This window comes from Perognathus longimembris, chromosome 7, assembly GCF_023159225.1.
Source record: "Perognathus longimembris pacificus isolate PPM17 chromosome 7, ASM2315922v1, whole genome shotgun sequence".
In the NCBI taxonomy this organism is placed as follows: Eukaryota; Metazoa; Chordata; class Mammalia; order Rodentia; family Heteromyidae; genus Perognathus; species Perognathus longimembris.
Genome location: NC_063167.1, coordinates 26,100,790 through 26,122,958, shown reverse-complemented (window position 1 = coordinate 26,122,958; position 22,169 = coordinate 26,100,790). Strand labels below are relative to the sequence as shown.

The 22,169-nt window shown below is 38.9% G+C and overlaps 1 protein-coding gene and 1 long non-coding RNA gene across 2 annotated transcripts in view; one reads left to right on the top strand and one right to left on the bottom strand.

Annotated features, from left to right (window-relative positions):
* Positions 1–762: 762 nt before the first annotated feature.
* The window catches only part of Rlf (RLF zinc finger), a 57,561-nt gene continuing 36,154 nt past the window's right edge, over positions 763–22,169 (bottom strand). Inside the window, exons 6-8 of the mRNA XM_048350989.1 lie at positions 17,691–17,827; positions 8,635–8,776; positions 763–5,675 (exon numbers count right to left, since the gene is read on the bottom strand). Coding sequence (XP_048206946.1) covers positions 1,056–5,675; positions 8,635–8,776; positions 17,691–17,827 — 4,899 coding nt within the window. The 3' untranslated portion in view covers positions 763–1,055. The remainder of the gene's footprint in view (positions 5,676–8,634; positions 8,777–17,690; positions 17,828–22,169) is intronic.
* On the top strand, positions 8,185–13,127 carry LOC125354977. Its single transcript, XR_007211578.1, has 3 exons — positions 8,185–8,205; positions 11,400–11,410; positions 12,858–13,127. It is a non-coding gene; the product is annotated as an uncharacterized LOC125354977 (long non-coding RNA).

Genomic DNA, 22,169 nt, shown 5'->3' with positions numbered 1-22,169 from the left:
TTTATCTTTTTTTTTTTTTGGCCAGTTCTGGGGCTTGGACTCAGGGCCTGAGCACTGTCCCTGGCTTCTTTTTGCTCAAGGCTAGCACTCTACCACTTGAGCCACAGCGCCACTTCCAGCTTTTTTCTGTATATGTGGTGCTGAGGAATTGAACCCAGGGCTTCATGTATACGAGGCAAGCACTCTTACCACTAGGCCATATTCCCAGCCCCAAGGGCTCCTGTTTATCTGTGTGATAGTTTTATCCCATTATTGCCAGCATATCAAATTATTTGTAGTTCCCTAAAAAACATGCCTGAGTCTGCTCTGCCCTTCATGTTCTGCTTGGCATACCCTCTTCCTGTCTAATGGACCAACTTCTGAACTACCTTCTTTAGGCACTATCTTGAACACTGAGGCTAAAAAGTCAATTTCAGAATTTTCTTTCTACAAAATTTCAAGACAAATGTTACCAAAAAAAAAAAAAAACCACCTTTGATTTGAATAGTTTGGTTAACATAAAAATTACTGGAATAAAATATGAACACACACTCCAGAAAATACATGTTCAATTCCAGTTTACATGTAGTATGAAAACTCCTTTTGAGTAAACATAAAATGGGTGAAAAATTGTCATTTATTGAAACTCAACTCAAAAAATATAAGATGCTGTAGTGTACAATATATTACACAAAGCACCCTCAGGTGCACATTCAAGTCAAGTGAGAACTCCTTATCCCTTCCCTAGCCCTCCCACCCTGGGATCTTAGTATCTGTTCCATATACAATCATGCACATTTATTTGAAAAAGGAAGCCCCAGTATATTTTGATGTATTAATTAGCACCAAACAAGAGTACAGTTCCATTTCTTTTTAATAAACAAACAAAAAACCCAATCAGTAAACCAACTGGAGAGCTAATGGACTCAGCCAATACTGCTGACATAGATATTATACATTCATGTAAATACACAGCCTATTCTACCTAAACAAGTGTGGCTGGTTCTCAGCCTTTGTTCATGTTGGCAATTGTCCCCAGTGTTGGAGCCAGTCTGTTTCTAAAGCAAAACTGTTATTTAGGAACTCCCTACACAAAGCTCATCTGTCTTTTTTGTTGGAAATAAGTCTAAAATTGGAGCAGAAAACTTAGATCTTTCAAGGACAACCACTGGCCGAAGATAATGAAGCTGTTTTAAGGCAAGCTCTCCACAGTCTGTTAATGCTTTGTCCAACACAACCCTTAGGTTTTCTAAGGAAGGAACTGTTGCTGTTTCAGCTACTATTAAAGGTGGGATTGCAGTCAGGTTCTCATGAATTGCAGAGTCACTGGAAGAATGAGGTATGTCAACTTCAGGGTCATTGTCATTTGCCACAACACTCCCTGCTAAGTCATTACTGGGCTGTGAAGAATCGCTCAATGTTAAGTGCTCTGAAGTCTCCCAATCATCAGAATCATCTTCTTTTTCTTCACTTTCCTGAATAAATTTCAGAAACGAAGATTCAAATCCCATAGGTTTGTAAGCCTTCAAATCAAATGACCTGGATTGTGAGGGCTTCCTAAAATTCTCTTTTGGGACATGGGTTGAATTTTTTACAGTGTTTTCTTGACTTGAATTATGCTGCCCAGGTTCTTCTTTGATCCTTGGCAGAGGCAGCTGGAAATTCGTGAAATAATTCCCATTTTCAGTTGCACTGGGATTAGGTATGGAATTTTCTACTTTACAGGGAAGAGGCTGAACTATATTACATTGTTCCAAAGAAGTGGTTTCTGAACTATGGTTACATTTTAAAGTTCCCCTGTAGAGTAGTGTGTTTGCATCAAAAACTGGATTGTTTTCTGTACACTCTTTCTGACCTCCATCCCTTTCACTTGGATGGCAGGAATCAGTGTTCTGGAGAGCTGCATTACTGCTACCCGGGGAATGACCATGCTGTGTGTGTTCTGATTCATAGCTTGTAGTTTCTTCTTTCTTTATACAGGGCTCTGCTTCAGAAAGTGGCTCCTCCTTAATTTTTGTACCGTACTTAACACAAACAACAAGGTTTTCCATCTGTTGCTCTAAATAGTTACTGCTCATCTGATGGGTGCGTTTGTAATGCCTCACTATGCTGCTCTCCAATTTCACCACAGATAAGCATCCTTGAACCATGCAGGGGTACTGTGTGTGCTCAGAGTGCTCTACACACATATGGAGGGCTTCTGCTCTCGTTTTAAAAGTAATTGGACCTTTCTTTTCTTTGATTAAGCCATATTTTTTAGTTTTAGCATTAAATGACCTCCTGTTAGTCTGATGTTCATGCACCTGAGTGTGAGCTGTTTGATACACCTTTTCACTCCTTAGTAGCCTTTCATTTGCTACTTTCTGGCTTCTAAACAGGTCATCGTAATAGTCCCTATGTCGGTAATAGACATGTTGTGAGTAATTACTGCGATGAGTAAAGATCTGGCCACAGCCATTAAAATCACAATGGATTTCATAATCTGAATGTATTTCTCCTTCAATATTATGCTGTTCCATCAGGTGGTGTTTCAACTTGCTGAAGGTATAAAACACAGCAGGGCACTGAGGCTGGTTACACGAAAATCTTGCTGTAGACTCAGCTTCAGAAAGTATTTTAGGTTCTTCAATTTGATCTAGGTTATGAGAGTCACTACAGTGTTTAGCAAGAGCTTTGGAACACAAGAAGCGTTTATTACATTCTTTATATTTGCAAGCAAATATCTTTTTACATTTTACAAGTTCCCTTTTGGTTCTTGCTTTGTCCTTCTCTAAACATAACTGTTCTTTGTTGTATTGATGTACAGTTCTATAATGGCGAATCAAGCCTTTTAGGTTGGTGAATGAGGAGTTGCAAGTTTTATGGATGCAATGGAATGGTTTGTGGTACTTATTCAAAATATAGCACAGATTTCCTTTAGCAACAGTTCGCCTGCTGCCTCGCCCCTCTCTTCCTTCTCCTTCTCTATGGCTGCCGGTTGGTGATGAAATATCAGATGTTTTGCTTTCTGTCTCTTCGCAAGATGACTCCAAATCTGTTTCTGAACTGCATTCATTTTTAGAATGACACTGTGTTTTCTCAGAATTACTGCTGGGATCACCTCCAAATTGTGCAGAACAATCATCTTTCAATATGTCTACTGAGCATGGCCCTTCATGATCACATTTTTCATTGTCTAACAGTTTGTGAGTTGCCCTGTCACTGCCAATTTGATGTTTATTTTTATAATGGATCCTAAGGTGCGTTTTTCGTGTAAATGACCTTTGGCAAATATGACACCGGAATGGGGAATATCGATGTTGAAACATGGTTAACTGGAGGACTTTTTCTTTTGAATAATTATGCTTCTTAAGGTAATGCATTAACAAAGCTTCTCTAGTTACAAATTCATATTTGCATCCTTGAAGCTCACAGAAAAAAGGCTTAGCTGCCAATTGTGCAAGGTACTGACTTGGCATATTTTCTTCTTGATTTTGAAAATTAAGATCTGAGATAGTAGACGAAACTGATTGAAGAGACTTAGCACCACTGGATGGGTACCCCTGCAATGACCCTGAGAAAGATCCATGCGCTATTGAATTTTTCAAGCTTAAATGTTTCAAGCGTAACAGAAGTTCCAACATGGTATCCTCAGTACATGGCCTTTTAGAAGCACAAATGGAGGCCTCTGAAGAATAACCCTGATGTTCTCGTTTACATTTAGTGTGAATATTCTGATCAAGACCTTCATCTGGGGAGTCACTGTTTGTATCTGAGCAGGGCTTAGGTTCTGTATCAAACGTGTCAGTTGTTTGATTACCCAAACAGGGAAAGAAGTCTTTTGTCTTTATCTTTTTGAGTTTGAAATGATATGGATGTACCTTCCGTAGATGTTTCTGCATTCCTCTTGCATTTTTGTACGTGGAACCACAACCATCAAAACCACAGGTAAACTTTGTCCCATCAAAACAAACTGCCATATCGGAACATTTTTCTTTTAAACTAGAGGACACAAAAACTTTCTCATGAGATAGTAATATATCCTGCATAGTTTCAGAGTGATCTAGTGTGTCAATCAACTCTTCATTCATAGAAGCCGAAGAGCTATGACTTAACTGGTCACTAGAATTACTGTCACTGTTTTCTTTCAGGTTTTCTGTAGCATCCACTTGCGAACCAGCTGGTCCTGCACAGAAAAGATCCTCAGGTAAATGTGATTTATTGATTTGGTCAAGTACATGGGGCTGGTCAACACAATCTTGCTTTTCACCTACTTCAGGCTCCTCAAGTTTCACTGATTTCTTTATGTCTCCACCTGAGTTTTCAACATTATGCATTAAGAGGTGCTTCTGGTATTCAATTTTGGAATAATAGAACTTTTTACAGCCCAGAAAGTTACATGTGTAAGATGCATCCCTAAAATGTTGTGCTTCGTGGTGGTAGAGCTGTCCCAAGTCACTGAAAACGATATTACAGCCATTTAACTCACATTTATAACGAAGATCATCATGTTTTTGTTTGTGATTAAGTAGTTCATTCACTGATCCAAACCTAGCATAGCAATCTATAGACACACACATATAAGGTTGAGGACCACAATGCACCTGTTCATGTTCTCGCAGATGAAATGCAGACATAAAATGTCGCCGACAGTAAGTACACTTCTCTCTTCTGTTTTTCATATCCAAGTAATGCTTGGCATTTTCATCATTATTTTGGTGTTCAGCTTTCAGATGCACACTTAAGTACTTAAATTGTTTAAACACACGGGAACAGTCAGTACCAGGACAAGGGTATAAATCCCGATCTTGCAGGTGGCAATCTTCTAATTTGCTGAATGTGACATATTCATGAGACTCTCCTTTAGCTTCTTCACTCAATGACTGATTTTGTTCCAAGTTTGAAGAGGGGCTCTTTGGACAAATACTCTTTTGAGAGCCTTTCAACAGTAATTTCTTTCTAGAGCGGTCCCTTCTACTTGGTGGCATTTTAACGTGTTCCATCACATGAGGAACAAATACTTCTTTTCTCTTAAATTTTCTAATGCAAACTGGACAGGTATAAATTCCATCTTCCATATGCATTTTAGAATGATGAAGAATTCTGGCTTCTATACATTCCCGTTTACACAATAAACAGAAAAACTTATATTGAAGCCACCTCTGGTATCTTTCTGAAGAACCAATGGGTTTTTTGTCTCTTTTCTCCTTATGTTGATCTGCCAGATCTCTTCTTCTATATTGCTTATCTTCTTTACCTTCATCATAGTCACTGAAAAATGACTCCAAAACATCCGTGTCATTAATAGACATTTCAAAGCCACTTAAATCATCATCAGAATCTGAGGCTTCTTGACCTAGAAGTTGGTGGCAGTGTCGTTTTAAAGTTTTCCAGTCCCAAAATTCAGGGTCAAAAGGCCAGTGGGCTTTTAAAGCTAGTAAGAGCTCACACCGAAGAGAATTTGGAACTGGTGCATTTTCTTCATCAAATTTTTGATCTGGTTGCAAATACAGTTCTTCCAACATATTAAAGCCATCCAAACTGGGTTCAATTAGGAATTCTGTAAGTTGACAGGCTCTTCTAACTTCTAAATCTTCTGGTAAAAGGCAGGAAATTGTTTTGCAAACTGATGCTTTCATTTCCTCATCTTCACTTGATCTGAGTTGAAGAGCTCTGACACATAGTAAAATTGACACCCCGAGGCCAGCATCTTGTGCCTGTAAGGGGGGGAGGGAAACAATTTTTGTATAAAGGGAGATTATATTAGTGCCCATCAATAAGATATTTTAGCTTTAAACTTCTTAGAGCATGCCTATGATCCCAGCACTCCAGAAGACAAACAAGATTGAAAGTTTGAGGTCAGCCTAGGCTACGTAATTAAGATTCTGTCTCAACTGCAAACCAAAACATCATTTAAAAAAAAAAAAAAGCTTAGGCAAATAGAATTGTAAAACATCTTAAATTTTTCTTCATGCAAGTTACATTTAGATCCTACTTGTCTCAACTGGCAAGACTGGATTAGATACAATTTGAACAAGAACACTGGATGTTTCTATTTAATCTATAATTACATTCCTTAAACTCTGGTTTTAGAGACAGGGTTTCACTATGTAGCTCTAGTTGAACTGAATTTACAATCCTACCATTGCCTCCCAATTGTTGAGATTACAGCAATGTGCTATGACACCCAGTCAGAACACCTGCTTCCTAATTAAAGTCACCTATAATAAGGAACATATTTCCTCGCTTCATTTGGAGCACTGTGGCTACATGTATATGTGTAAAAATGGAAAAGTGTATCACAGTGAGGCTTTACCCACACAGATCCCATCTTGCTACATGGAATAGAAACATTTTATCTAGGATTATAATAGTTAGGTGGAAGAATATGGAATGGAAGAGAAGCACTAATGGCAGATAAAAGTAACTTAGGTTTCTGACATAGAGAGCCAATAAAACAACTGGGCCTATTTCCTTAGAGTATACTCCTACATACAAAAGGAGAAACATTTCAATCTACTTTAGGCCACTATCAGTGTGGGATTTTCTGCCATTCAAAGTACATATAGATTCTAGCATATAGGCTACATCACATGTTTCTTTTTCTTTTTTTGTTTTGCTGAACCTGGGACTTGAACTCAGAGCCTGGGCACTGTCTCTGAGCTTCTTTTGCTCAAGGCTAGCCCTTTACCACTTAAGCCACAGCACAACTTCCACTTCTGGCTTTTTTGAGTAGTTTACTGGAGATATAAGAGTTGCATGGACTTTCTTGCCTGGGCTGCTTTTTAACTGTGATCCTTAGATCTCAGCCTCCCAAATAGTTAGGATTATAGGCATGAGCCACTGGCACCTGGCTATATCACATAATTCTTTAAAAAGGGCTAATTAAGTTTCAAATTCTAAAATTTTTGTTTTTGAGGTGGGTCTCACACATTCAAGGTTAGTCAGGTCCTCCTACTTCAGCTTCCCAATAACTAGGATTATTGGCACATGTCAACACTGGGCTTGAAAGCCATAAATTAAAATAAATCAAGCCAGGTGCCGCTGACTCACATCTGAAATCTTAGCTACGCAGGAGGCTGAGATCTGAGAATAGAAATTCTGATTCAGCCAAGTCAGACAAATCTGAGAGGCTCTTATCGCTAATTAACAAAAAGCTGAAACTAGAGGTATGGCTCAAGTAGTAGAGCATCAACTATGAGTGACAAAGCTAAACCAAGTGAGAATAGAATAAAAAACCCTGATTCAAGCCCCAGTACCAATACAAAAAAAAAAAAAAAAAACAGACAAAAAGGGCTGGGAATGTGGCTTAGCAGTAGAGTGCTTGGCTTGCATTCATGAAGCCCTGGGTTCGATTCCTCAGCACCACATAAACAGAAAAAGCTGCAAGTGGTGCTGTGGCTCAAGTGGTAGAGTGCTAGCCTTGAGCAAAAATAAGCCAGGGACAGTGCTCAGGCCCTGAGTCCAAGCCCCAGGACTAGCAAAAAACAAAAAGAAAAAAGCACAAATGATCAGACTAGTACCAGTGGATCACATCTAGCTACTCGAGAGGATGAGACTGGGAGAACTGTACTTCATAGCTGGGATAGAGAAGTTTCAAACCCATAACTGGGCATGTGGTATGCACCTGTTATTCTAAGCTACATGGGAGAGGTTGAGACTGGGAGGGTCAAGATACCAGGCAAGCAAAGGCAGAAAAATCCTCAAGTCTCTACCTCCCTGGAGGGAAAATGAACACCAAATATGGTGGTAATTTTTTACCCCAAGACTACAAAAAACATAAGCTAGGCAGATCATAGTACAGGTATATGTCTGAGCAAGAAGCAAAACCTTATTCTAATAGTATCTAGTGGAAAACATTCTGAAGGCATGTCTCAGCAGTAGAGCACCAGCCCAACAAGCATGGGGCCCTTAATTCAAACACTAGCACTATTAAAAAAAAAATGGAAATGTAGTTCAATTGACAGGGTAAAAGCCTTGAGTGAAAAAGCTAAGGGGCCGCCCCTAGGCCCTGGGTTCAAGTCTCAATACTAACATACTCATACAAACACTACCCAAAAAAAAAAAAGGAAGAAGAAAAAAAGAGCCAGGCACTGGAGGCTCACATCTGTAATCCTAGGTACTCAGGAGGTGAGAGCTGAGCAGCATGGTTTAAAGTCAGGCTGGTCAGGAGAATATTTTCTCAAAATAACCAGGAAAAAAACCAGAAACTAAGCTTTATCTTAAGAGGTAGAGTGCTAGCCTAAAGTGCAAAAGCTAAACGATAGTCACCCAGGCTCTGAGTTCAAGACACACACATACATACACAAAACAAAATGATCATCTAACTTGTTTGAATACAAGTATGTTTCTGGTGATTTTTTCCCCTTCTCTCTGCCCTTCCTATCTTCTGTGTGATAAGACTAAATGTATTTCAAATACATTACAGAATATGGAAAGTTACACTAGGAAGGGAGAATAGAGTACCAAAGGAGAAAACCAAATAAAACAAAAACAAAACAAAAAGATTCCTAATAACTCAACCTACAAGAAACAGCTAGATATAGCATTTCCATATTTTATTAAACTCCATTATGTCAATTTTTTTCCTTATCTAAGAGGAATTGCATGACAATTTAGCACCTCACTTAGGTCTTCTGTCATGCACAATCAACACAGAAAGCATAAAGTACTCACTTCAGTTTGTATAACTCTAATCAAGCAAAACAAATGCTGCTGTGTTTTAGCTATGACACCAAACTGACGACAGCGTTCCAAAAACGTATCTAAAGAAGTGTCAATTCTTCTTTGCAGTTTACTCCAAAAAAGAGTCAGTTCCCTATAAAGAAAAATAAGATTATGTCAAATTATTTAAATTAAATGGTATTTTGCTGCTCCATTTCAAGCAATTTCATATTTTGGTTAATGAAAGCAACCCAAAAATAGTGACAATAAAAAGATGAAAAGTTATCTGTAATCAGTAAGACTTCCTCCTCAAACTAGTAACTTTGTTATAAAACCTCCCAGAAAACTCTAATTTCTTTGTGTTTTGAGGGAAATAAAAACAAGACAACTGTAACTTCAGAATCTACCTTATCAATAATACAATTCTATACACTGATCTTATGGAATCCTTCTTGCTCTGATGCTATATAGTAATATATTTATTTTTGCCAGTCCTAGGGCTTGAACTCAGGACCTGGGCACTGTCCCTGACCCTCTTTTGCTCAAGGCAAGCACTCTACCACTTGAGCCACAGCGCCACTTCTGGCTTTTTCTGTTTATGTGGTAGAGGAATCAAACCCAGGGCTTCATGCACACTAGGCAAGCGGCTTACTCTACTACTAAGCCACATTCCCAGCCCCAGGAATACATTTTGGAATGTATAAATACCATTAAAATAAACAAAATGGCACTGGGGGGAGAGAAGGGGAACAACAAAACAGAGATCACACAAATATTAGGAAAATGAAGAAAAGTTCCAGAGGAATAAATTAAATAAAAACATTTATGCTAAAAAGGATGAAGCAAAAGCACTGGGGGGGGGGGGGAACCACTTAAAGAAAGACTTCCCCCCCCTAAAAAAGTGAATACCAAAGCAGAAGAAAATACTATTACTTAATTTTTTTAAAGTGGTTCTTTTAAGTACAACTTCAATCAATAATATGCATTTCTGAAGTATTTTTTTATTAAAAAATAAAAAAAAAATTAGTGCCAGTCTTTAGGCTTGAACTAAAGTCCTAGGCACTGTTCCTGAGCTTATTTCCTCTAAGTCAGCACTCTACTACTTGAGCCACAGCTCCACTTGTGGCTTTTTGATGGTTAACTAGAGATAGTAAGAGTTTCATGGACCTTCTTGCAGAGGCTCGCTTTGAACCACAATTCTCAGATTTCTTAGCCTGAGTAGCTAGGATTATAGTCTTGAGTCACCAGCACCTGGCTAAACCTCACATTTTAAAAATAATTTAAGGGGCTGGGAATATGGCCTACTGGGAAGAGTGCTTGCCTCCTACACATGAAGCTCTCGGTTCCCCAGCACCACATATATGGAAAACGGCCAGAAGGGGCGCTGTGGCTCAGGTGGCAGAGGGCTAGCCTTGAGCAAAAAGAAGCCAGGGACGGTGCTCAGGCCCAGGACTGGCCAAAAAAACCAAACAAACAATAAAAATAATTTAAGTTTTAAGGCACTAATATACTACTATTAACTCAAACTTGCTTCAAAGATAGAAATGAATATATAGTGCCTTGAAAAATATATACAGGGCTGGGAATATGGCCTAGTTGTAGAGTGCTTGCTTCGTATATATGAAGCCCTGGGTTCGATTCCTCAGCACCAAATATATAGAAAAAGCCATAAGTTTGGGGCTGGGGATATGGCCTAGTGGCAAGAGTGTTTGCCTCGTATACATGAGGCCCTGGGTTTGATTCCTTAGCACCACATATACAGAAAATGGCCAGAAGTGGCGCTGTGGCTCAAGTGGTAGAGTGCTAGCCTTGAGCAAAAAAGAAGCCAGGGACAGTGCTCAGGCCCTGAGTTCAAGACCCAGGACTGGCCAAAAATATATATATTTAAAATAAATATAAATATAAATTTATATTTACATATAAATAAAATTAAATATATATTTAAGGATTATGATAGCTAATGATGACAAATTTAAGCTACAATGAATACATTTAATTTAAAATGACTTTGAATAGTTGTATTTATTTGCTTGCTTCTGTTTCACCAGCCAGAAGTAAAAAGCAAGATAGGCCACTTTGGAAACAACCACCAGCCAGGTAAATTGGGATGACTTCATTTTTTTATACTCACAAGATTATTTTATTAGATATAAGTATCCTCTTCTTTCTTTTTTCAAGGTACTGGGATTTGAACTTAAGAGTCTTTCTATTGTTTGGCTGGCTCTCTTACACTTGATCTGTGCTTTTTTTGTGTTAATTCTAGGTAGCAGCTGTTTTTGCTTACGTATGGCTTTGGACTTCTGTCTCCCTATCTATGGACTCTCCTATAACTGGGATTAGTGGTGCAAACTCACCAGCCTAGCTTCAAATTGAAGCAACCAAAGTAAGAGAAAAAAAAATTTTAAGTGCATAATTATTTTTTAAAAGGGGCATGCCCCTGGGTTCTGTCCTCAGAACTGGAAAAAAATAAATAACGTATATTACACACACAAGTGGGTTTATGTATGTGAAATGTATCTTACTGAACAGAATATATTCACCAAAGCTAGTTAAACTTGATAAAGGTAAACAATGTCAAATATCCAAAATTCTTTACCTAGAGCCCTAGCATGCCAGGGCTCAGGTTGAGGTAGGAGCATCACAGACAGGTTTTAGGCAAGCCTAGGCTACATAGTGAGACCTTTTCTTTAAAAAAAAAAAAAAAAAAAAAAGAGTCTAAAAACATAAAACATCACTAAACTAGATAACAGTTTTAGTTAGCCCAAATCTCTAAAGAGGTAAAAGGCAGGTTGAAAAGTTAGGCTTCTCAAATAAATATTGAAATATGAAATCAGAATGTGTAGGCTGATTTGTTCTAAATCAAGTATTAAGTACTTTAGGCTCTATGAACACTTATTTTCCTTCCTCTTCCTGCTTCCCATGCTAGGGATGGAACACAGGGCCTCACACATTAGGCAAGAGATCTACACTGAGCTATAGTCCCTATCTAGGCTCCACTATCTTAACTCCAAATAAGCATGACTGAAGAAGAGCATTTTGGCTGGGTATGGTGCCTTATACCTGTAATCCTATTTGAAAGGTAGAGATTATGAAGATACCAGTTCAGAGCCAGCCTGGGGAAAAAAGCTCACAAGACTCCATCTCACCAACTAAAAAGCTACATATATGGTGGCACAGGCCAGTTAACCCAGTTACCATGGGAAGTGTAACCAAGGAGCACAGTCCAGGCTGGCTCTGGGGTAAATGAAAGATCTATTCCATTAAACAGCAGAAACAAAACGTTCTAGGTAGCTCAAGTGGTAGAGTGCCTGCTGAATAAACTCAAAAAGCCCTGAATTCAAACTTTACTCCTAGCCAAAAAAAGGGAGCCTTTCACTATGTTACGTATCTCTATAACTATTTTATAGTTCCAGATCAATAAATTAAAACTACTATCTACTCAAACATATAAATGTGCCAGTATGCTAGGGTTGGTTATTTCAAGAATCAATTCAAATCTGCATGATGAAATACTGAAGTCACTGATCAATAGTGACTAACAATCTGTTGGCTCACACATGCACTAGGACAAATCCTTTTTCATTTGCTTCAGTGATGCAATTATTAAAAACATAGTGAAAGTGGCTGGATACCAATGGCTCATGCTCATAATCCTAACTACACTAAGGATCACTGTTTGAAGTCAGCCTTGGCACTAAAGTGCATGAGACTCTTATTTCCAATTAACCATCAAAAAGCCAAAAATGGAGCTGTGGCTCAAGTAGAAGAGCCTTGAATAAAAAAGTTCAGGGACAGCAGCCAGACCCTGAATTCAAGCCTCTCTGGACTGAGTGTGCTGCACACATGCACATGCGTGCTCACACACACACGTACACACCCTAGACACACACACACAGAGAAAAAAACAAACGCCCATGCCTTTAATCCTAGGCTGAGATCTGAGGACCAAGATTCAAAGCCACCCCGGGAAGAAAAGTCCCTGTGAGATTCTTATCTCCAACTCAAAAAAACTGGAAGTGGGGGGAGGAGGGGACTGGGGAGGAGGGAAGGTGGGAGAAAAATGAGGGAAGAGGTAACAAGTTTGTTAAGAAATGTACTCACTGCCTTACGTATGAAACTGTAACCCCTTTGTATACCACTTTGACAATAAATAAATTTAAAAACAAAAAACTGGAAGTGGAGTTGTGGCTCAAAGGGGCACAGCACTAGACTTGAATAAAACAGCTTAGGGATAGCACCCAGGCCCTGAATTCAAGCCCCACAACTAACGAAAGAAAAGAACCCATAGTGAAACCGTGTCTATTGTATGCATGCCTCCAATGTTTAGATGACCTATCAATTAAATTTGGAATTCAGAGTATCTGCACCTTCAAACTAACCCATTGCCTATCTTAATTCAATAAATCATAAACAAATTTATAAAAATTAAATGTCACACTGAAATCCAGAATTTAAGTATTTTAGTGAAACAAAAATAAACATACTTGAAAGCTACAATACAACTGATTCTCACAATCTCTTTTCTTATCAAATTTTTCCTATACAATATGATTAAATAAAATACACATGTTCGTCTTTACAAGACATGGGACATGACTATGAATTAAACAACATACATGATCCTGGTATATTACTGTCCAGTTGGGGCATATCATAATCCAGTTGGGGCAGAACAGGACATGCAAATACATCTAAGAAATCAAATAGAGGGGCTGGGAATATGGCCTAGTGGCAAGAGTGCTTGCGTCGTATACATGAAGCCCTGGGTTCAATTCCTCAGCACCACATATATAGAACACGGCCAGAAGTAGCACTGTGGCTCAAGTGGTAGAGTGCTAGCCTTGAGCAAAAAGAAGCCAGGGACAGTGCTCAGGCCCTGAGTCCAAGGCCCAGGACAGGCCAAAAAAAAAAAAAAAGAAAGAAAGAAATCAAACGTAAACCAGGTGTAGTAGCTCACCACCGTAATCCAAGTTTTAACCACTTGTGAAGCTAAGATCAAGACTTGCCTGAGGCCATCTTGTGCAAAAAGTTTGCAAGTCTCAATCTCAGGTGAAAGTGATTCTGGCCTATGTGATGGTATGCATGCACCTGTCATCCCAACTACAGTGGGAAGCATAAACAAGATGATAGTCAGGTAGGCCAAGGCCTGTAATCCTAGCTACTTAGGATTCTGAGATCTGAGGATTGCAATTCAAAGCTAGCTTGGGCTTGAAATTGCTATGGTTCATGTGGCAGAGTGCCAGCCTTGAACAAAAAAGTTAAGGAACAGGGCCTAGGCCTCAGTACCAGCACAAAACAAAACAAAAAGCAAAAGCAAAACAAAAAGCAAAAGCGCAAGGCCTTGAGTTTAAATCTTAGTTCTACCAAAACCAAAAAAAACAAACCAAATGTGGGCTGGGAATGTGACTTGGTGGTGAGTGCTTGCCTAGCATGCATGAAGCCCTGGGTTCAATTCCTCAGCACCACATAAACAGAAAAGGCCAGAAGTGGCGTTGTGGCACAAGAGGTAGAGTGCTAGCCTGGAGCAAAAAGAAGCCAGGGATAGTGCTTAGGCTCTGAGTCCCAGGTCCCAGGACTGGCCAAAAAAAAAAAAAAGTAAAGAAACCAAACGTTCAACATATGAAAATTTAAGTTGAGATGTACAGAGGGCTGGGAATATGGCCTAGTGACAAAGTGCTCGCCTCGTATACATGAAGCCCTGGGTTTGATTCCTCGGCACTACATACATAGAAAAAAGCCCAAAGTGGCGCTGTGGCTCAAGAGGTAGAGTGCTAGCCTTGAGCAAAAAGAAGCCAGGGACAGTGCTCAGGCCCTGAGTCCACGCCCCAGGACTGGCAACAAAAACAAATAAACAGAGATGTTACAGAAAATAGAAGACAGTCAAATGCTCACTGAAAGCTTATTATAGCGGCTTGAAAACTAGTTCTAGAATTCCAAGTCAATGAACTGATAATTCGATGTATAATAATTGCGTTTATTTACACAGTAGTAACAATAATTACACAATTTAATATAAGACACTCAAAATGGTTATTTTATTACTTGCATGGCTATTACTTGCTACATGGTATGCATTCTTGTAAGACTAGATTTTTTTCAGATAGCAAACAACTAGTGGAGTTAATGAATAAGTGAAGTGATATATCTTATTTTTGGTAGTACTGGGCTTTGAACTAAGGGCTTTGAGTTTGATAGGCAAGCACTCTACCACTTAAGCCATCAGCTCAGCTAACTTTGCTTTTAGTTTTCCAAACGGTGTCAAATTATGCCCAGGCCAGCCTGGACTACAATCAGTATTTGTGTTTCCCACACATCTGGGATAACAAGCGTGTACTTTACATCCAGCTTTTGTTAGTTGAGATGAAGCCTCATTATAACTTTATGCCTGGGTTAGAACTGTGTATGACCTGATTTCTACCTCTCAGCTAGAATAGAATTACAGGTGTGGGCTTAAGTTTTTTTAAGAATGATACAGTAGCAGGGTGCCAGTGGCTCACACCTATAACCCTAGCTACTCAGGAGACTGAGATCTGAGGATTCAAAACAAGCCTGGGAAGGAAAGCCTGTGAGACTCTTTTATCTTCAATAAACTACTCATAAAAAAAAAAAAAAAAAAAGGCTAAAAGTGGTGCCCTGGCTTAAGTGGTAGAGTGCTAGCCTTGGGCAAAAGAAGTTCAGGGACAGTGCCCAGGCCTTGCGTGTAAGCCCCAGGACCTGAGGGAGGAATGACGCAGCAGTTTGCTGCTGTTGGTTTTTTAAAATCTATTTATGGTCAATAAATATCTCAGAAGGAAATTTCTGAAAATAAAAATTGTTCCGAGTAATAAGTACACAGTCTATATTTCAAATATTATCTTCCATGGTTTAAGACAGATAATTCTTATAGTAGGTGGAGAACGTCTGGCTGAGAAAATAAGGGCAGGACAGGCACACTTCTCATCAGCTGCCTGTAGCCATCTGCCTATAATGATTATTTTGGGGCTGGGAATATGGCCTAGTGGAAAAGTGCTCGCCTCCTATAATGATTATTTTGCATGGTAATCAAATTATGTTACAAATATACAGATGGCTTGGCAGAAAAAAGGTTCCCCACACCTATAAGAAATAAATTCTAGGATACGTGTTTTAAAATAAATGTGATTTCGTTTTTTGGGTTTTTGTTTTGTTTTGTTTTGTTTTTTGCCAGTCCTGGGCCTTGGACTCACTGCCACTTGAGCCACACCGCCACTTCTGGCCATTTGCTGGGGAATCGAACCCAGGGCTTCATGTATACGAGGCAAGCACTCTTGCCACTAGGCCATATTCCCAGCCCCAAATGTGATTTCTTTTAAACAAATATTCCTTATGCCCTGTTCCTAAGTACAGAAAATCTTCAGCACAACAAAAGAACCATCCTATTTGAACAAATATCTAAGATTAACTTTCTCTAGTAAAATTCATTATTTTATGTGATGATTACTCTACCTCTAATATCCCTCTACACCCCCACCCCAAAGAAAAGCCTTTGGAAACAAGAGGTAACTATAATTCTCTTTTTTTTTTTTTTTTTTTTTGGCAGTCCTGGGCCTTGGACTCAGGGCCTGAGCACTGTCCCTGGCTTCTTTTTGCTCAAGGCTAGCACTCTGCCACTTGAGTCACAGCGCCACTTCTGGCCATTTTCTGTATATGTGGTGCTGGGGAATCGAACCCAGGGCTTCATGTATACGAGGCAAGCGCTCTTGCCACTAGGCTATATCCCAGCCCAACTATAATTTTCTTTCCTTTACTCAATATGGATCCTCAATAGGCCAGAGGAACATTTCTATTAATCATTTCCTATTATGATCCCCTGCTGACTACCTGTACAGTGATTATTATAAAGATTGGGCAAGATAATTTACAGCACAAATAATATTTCTGTATAAGATAGTAAACAAAAAGAAATACAGTGCCTGGGTACCTGTGGCTCATGCCTGAAATTTTAGCTACTCGGGAGGCTAAGATCTGATGATCTCAGGCAGGATCTCAGCCAGCCCAGGAAAGAAAGTCCATAAAACTCTTATCTCCAATTAGCCACAAAAAGCCAGAAGTGGTGCTGTGGCTCAAGTGGTAGAATGCTAGCCTTGAGCTAAAAAGTTCAGCGACAGCATCAAGGCCCTGATTTCAAGTCCCAGGACACATGCATGCACGCACACGCACGCACACACACAGACACACACACATACTACAGTAACATATAAGACAGTAATAAAAAGCTAGATAGACATGAGAAAACAAGTAAGGGATAAACTATATGAAAACCTTTCCAAGAAAATACTATTTCAAGCTTTAAGCCATCTTTAGGTTTGGAAATATTTGAACTCTCTTTAATCATGATTATGCAAATCCAACCCACTCAAACTACTTCCTCCCTGGTACCTCTCTTACATACTCTTGTATATAGCACCTAATATTCTATAGCCTTAACCACACTACAATAGACTTATTGAAAAGTCATATTTTAGAGATTTCCTATGTTTTAGAAATAACTAAAAACAAAATAATGTAATTTGATTTATTAAAAAAAATTTTGGTTACCAGTATTAGGGCTTCAACTCAAGGCCTCAAGCTTTTGCTTAGCTTTTTCTCTTTAGCCATGCCTACAGTTCCAGCTTTTTGGTGGTTAATTGAGATAAAGAGTTTCAAGGATTTGTCTGTCCACTTTGGCTTTGAACCTGGATCCTCAACTCTCAGTCTCTTGTATAGCTAGGCTTTCCTTTTCTACAAATATGAACCAGAAACCTACATGAATCAATCCTTTTCATTAATGAGTTTCCTAATAACAAGTGATTAAGAGAAAAATACTAATAAATGTATGGGAAAATAATCTAACACCTAAATGATGTCACATTTTTACCTTTAAGGTAGGACACACTGGAGTCATCAGACAATCATTTATAGGATGATCAAGAACTATTTACCCTTTCTTGACTAGATAAAGATGATATTTTTATTTAAGTGATTTTATTTAGAAGCAAGGTTTTATTCAAATAAACCCTAAATGCTATGCTGTAAACTAACAAATGTACATACAAACTAAGTATACTTACCAAGAACAATATACACTTGCTGTTTGGAGCTGCTGGGTAAGATAAGTCGTACAAAGAACAAATGCTGTGTTATCCTGACCCTCAGATTCCAGATTACATATGATGTCTAGTATTTCCTTGCAGTCGACCTTTGCAATCTATCAAAAATGAGATGACTAAGTTAAAAAGAAAATGGTGACTTTTCCTGTAAACTTTATGTAATGTGAAACTTCTTTACAACATTTTCTATCTTTGATAACTGACAAGGCAAGAATTTTAAGTATATAATTCTCTTGTACTGACTAATGGCTGAATAGCATGACATGAGTATTTCATATTTGAAATTATTAAAACAAGAAGGGAACAAGGAATTTATAAGTAAATTCCTCTACATTTGCAATACAGACATAAATACTATACAGTTAAAAAATCATACAGAAACACTACTACCATATACAGTCAAATCATACATAATAACCTAATGTTATTTTCATATCAAGCATCATCTTCCCAAACACTAAGAATTAAACCCAGAGCTTCATACATGCTTACAAAGTATTCTACATCCAAATTTACACCCCCCAAACTCTTAACACCTTTCTAATTCAAGTTTGAGACAGGGTTCTTCTAAAGCTGCCTGATAGGCTTTGAACTTGCAATCCTCTTGCCTCAGTCTCCTGGGAAGATGAGATTGCAGGGTTTTGGCTTTTCTTCTTTTCTTTCTGTCTTCCCTTTCCTCCCTCCCTTTCTTTCCTTTCATCCTTCTCCTCAATTTTATTCTGGATACAGACAATAAAATACACAGCTTACCCCATCCTAGTAAGGGCCTAAAGGAAACCACTTCAAAGAACCACTAACTAAGCATGTCTGAAAAACATGATAATCTTGTAGCAAGCCAGGCCCAAGTGGCTCAGGCCTGTAATCCTTTAGCTACTCAGGAGCCTGAGATCTGAGGATCTTGGTTTGAAGCCAGTCTTGGGCAAACAAATCCTGAGACTCTTTATCTCTAATTAACCAGCAAAAAGTCAGACTGGAGGTGGACTCAAGTGGCAGAACACAAGCCCTGCTATTGACACAAGAAAAAAAAAATAGGAGAAGAATAAACAAGTATTCGGGGAATACTGAAAGAACAAAAGTAAGTCTAGTGGGATGGCTTGTGCTACTGGCTAAATATATGCAAGGTAAAAGGGTTCTTGCAATGGAAGGTTATATAAAAACCCTACCATGAACTAGTCCCACTTAATAAAAAAACTGATGGAAGGAAAACATGCTAACAAACAAATATGTCTATTAAAAAAAGGCTAGGCTGCTGGCCATTGGTGGCTTACAACTGTAATACTAGCTACTCAGGAGGCTGAGATCTAAAGATTGTGGTTTGAAGCCAGTCTGGACAAGAAAGTCCCTAAGATGTTCACCTCCAATTAATTTCCAAAAAGCAAGAAGTAGAGCTGTGGTTCAAGTGGTGGAGCACTAGCCTTGAGAAAAAAAGCTCAGGGACAGTGTCCAGGTCCAGAGTCCAGGCCCCAGAACTAGCATCAAACCAAACCAAACCAAACAACAACAACAACAAAAAACACCTCACAAAAATACTGAAATAATTTCCTGTTGCTAAACATGACTCCTAGCACTAGTGCTTCTGTTTTATGCCTGTTAAGAACGTAGACATCAGGGCTGGGAATATGGTCTAGTGGTAAGGCGCTCGCCTCATATACACGAAGCCCTGGGTTCAATTCCTTAGCACCACTTATAGAAAAGGTCAGAAATGGTGCTGTGGCTCAAGTGGTAGAGTGCTAGCCTTGAGCAAAAAGAAGCCAGGGACAGTGCTCAGGCCCTGAGTTCAAGCTCCAGGACTGTCAAAAAACAAAACAAAAGGATTCTCCTTTTTTATAGTGAACCTTAATGTAATCATTTTATATGATGAAGTATATACAAGGTAAAGTGCCATTGTCCCACTTGTAAGTAGTTCAGGAAAAAAAGCTAAGTAAAACAAATGGCAAAGACAGTTTGCAAATGTTGAACAAAGGTACAAACAAGGGTATGGATTAATTTTTTTACATTATTTTAAAAAATTAGAAAGGATTATGATTTGGAGTAAGAATTCTCAGGCACTCTTTGTTTTTAAATATTAAATCATGTGGGGGAGGGAAGACAGGAGCCATCATCTCAAAAACCAAAATCAACTGAAAAAAGACAAGTCACTAAGGTTCCTATTAAACTTCATGGTTATCTGTTATCAGAGAGAAGCTAAAATGTCCTACTAGATTTTTCAAAATGATGTGTCTCAGTGACTTTTCATAATGATCGGAACCCAGTGAAACCATATATCCACCAAAATAGACATAACCCATGAAAGTGAGACTAGAAGTAAAATTGAGATGCACACTGAATCCTGGAAAGATATCTTTTCAAGGCTGTTTAAAAGAACTCTGAGCTGGCACTGGTGGCTCACATCTATAATCCTAGTTACTCAGGAGGTTGAGATCTGAGGATCATGGTTCAATGCCAGTCTGGGTAGGAGAGTCTGTGAGAGTCTTACCTCCAATTAACCACCAAAAAACTGGAGATGGCTTGTGGCTCAAAGTGATAGTCAAAGCCTAGCCTTGAGCAAAAGAGCTCAGGGGCAGTGCCCTGGCCCTGAGTTCAAGCCCCACTAATGACCACCTCCCTCAAAAAAAAAGCACTATGAGCTGAGTGGGGTAAACTCAGCCAGTGCCTATATCTTAGCACACAAGAGAGGATGCACACATGCAGGATGGTGGTGAATTCAATTACAACTAGGACTATAGAGCTGAGACCTGAGACCCTGTATTGAAAATAAACCAACAACTGCTCTAGCTGTTAAAATATTTTAAAAGGTTAATCCTCAGTTTCTTTACAACCTTTCCATCATTGGTATATTGGTATATATTGAGTATGTGTCACATCTCCCCCAATGATTGTAAGAATGAAGCGAAAGTATTAAGTATAATTTTAAATTTACTGATTTTGTAACAATTTCTGGTTTAGGATTCAATCTTTTATTCTACCTGTCTGTCAGACATGGGGCTTGAACTCTGGGACTGGGTGCTGCCCTTAAGCTCTTTTTGCTCATGGTTAATGCCCCAAGACTTAAGCCACAGGACTTGAACCACAGTGCCACTTCAGGGTTTTTTTCTGAGTAATTTATTGGAGATAAGAGTCTCATGAGGGCTGGGATATGGCCTAGTGGCAAGAGTGCTTGCCTCATATACATGAAGCCCTGGGTTCAATTCCTCAGCACCACATATATAGAAAAATGGCCAGAAGTGGCACTGTGGCTCAAGTGGCAGAGTGCTAGCCTTGAGCAAAAAGAAGCCAGGGACAGTGCTCAGGCCCTGAGTCCAAGGCCCAGGACTGGCAAACATAAACAAACAAACAAAACCTCTCTCTTTTTTTTTAAAGTCTCACGAACTTTCCTGCTCAGGTTGGCTTGGAACTGCAATCCTTATATCTTAGCCTGCTGAGTAGCTATGATTACAGGTGTGAACCACCTCTCCCCGCACTCAATTTTTTTTTCTTAAACAAAATAATTTTGTTGTTATTAAGGTGATGTGCAAAGGAGTTACTATTTCATAAATCAGATAATGAGCACATTTCTTTTTTTGGACAATGTAATCCATTCCTTCCCTTTCCATCAGTTTCCTCCTACAGTCCCTGCCAAGAAGTTACAGAGTTCATTTTCCATGAATACCATGATTGCATTTGTTCACCCTTCCTCTCTTCCCCTTCTGCGCCCCTCTCTGCTCCCCTACAAAAATACCCAAAAGCAAAAACAAGCACCACCACCAATAACAACAAAAACTCATGTTTCCATTTCCTATAACTTATTTTGATAAACAGTATTTTATTTTCATTTATTTATTTATTTTTGCTGTTCCTAAGGCTTGAACTCAGGGCCTGAGTGTTGTCCTTGAGCTCCTTTAGTTAAGGCTAGTTCTCTACCACTTGAGCCACAGTTTCATTTCCAGTTTTTTTTGGTAATTTAGTGGAGATAAAGGTCTCACAGACTTTCCTGACTGGGTAGGCTTTGAACCTTAATCCTCAAGATCTCAGCTGCTTGATTAGCTAGGACTTCAGGTGAGCCTCAGCACCAGACTTGACTAATAGGATTTTAAATTTCAAAGAAGTTACACCTTTGGGTTGTTGCCCTAAGGCTATCCTCTTTTAGTCTGTATGAATATCTAGAGCCCTGTAGAAGTTCCATGTCCAGTTTTATTTTAGATCTAGCTTATGACTCAATCTTAAGATTGATTTTTATTTAAACTATATCTGGAATATTTATGCTCTTGTTTACTTTTCCTCTTATTCCCAAAGTGAATTCCCAGTGGGTTCTGTTTAAATGTATTTGCTGTGTTTATCATTTGTACCTAGTGACTCTGTCAATTCCCAATAGTGTTAAACTGGCAAGCAAATTATATCATGTTTGTCTTCTCCTTTCTCCATCAAGATAAGAAATAAGTCTGCTATGGTATCTACCAACCA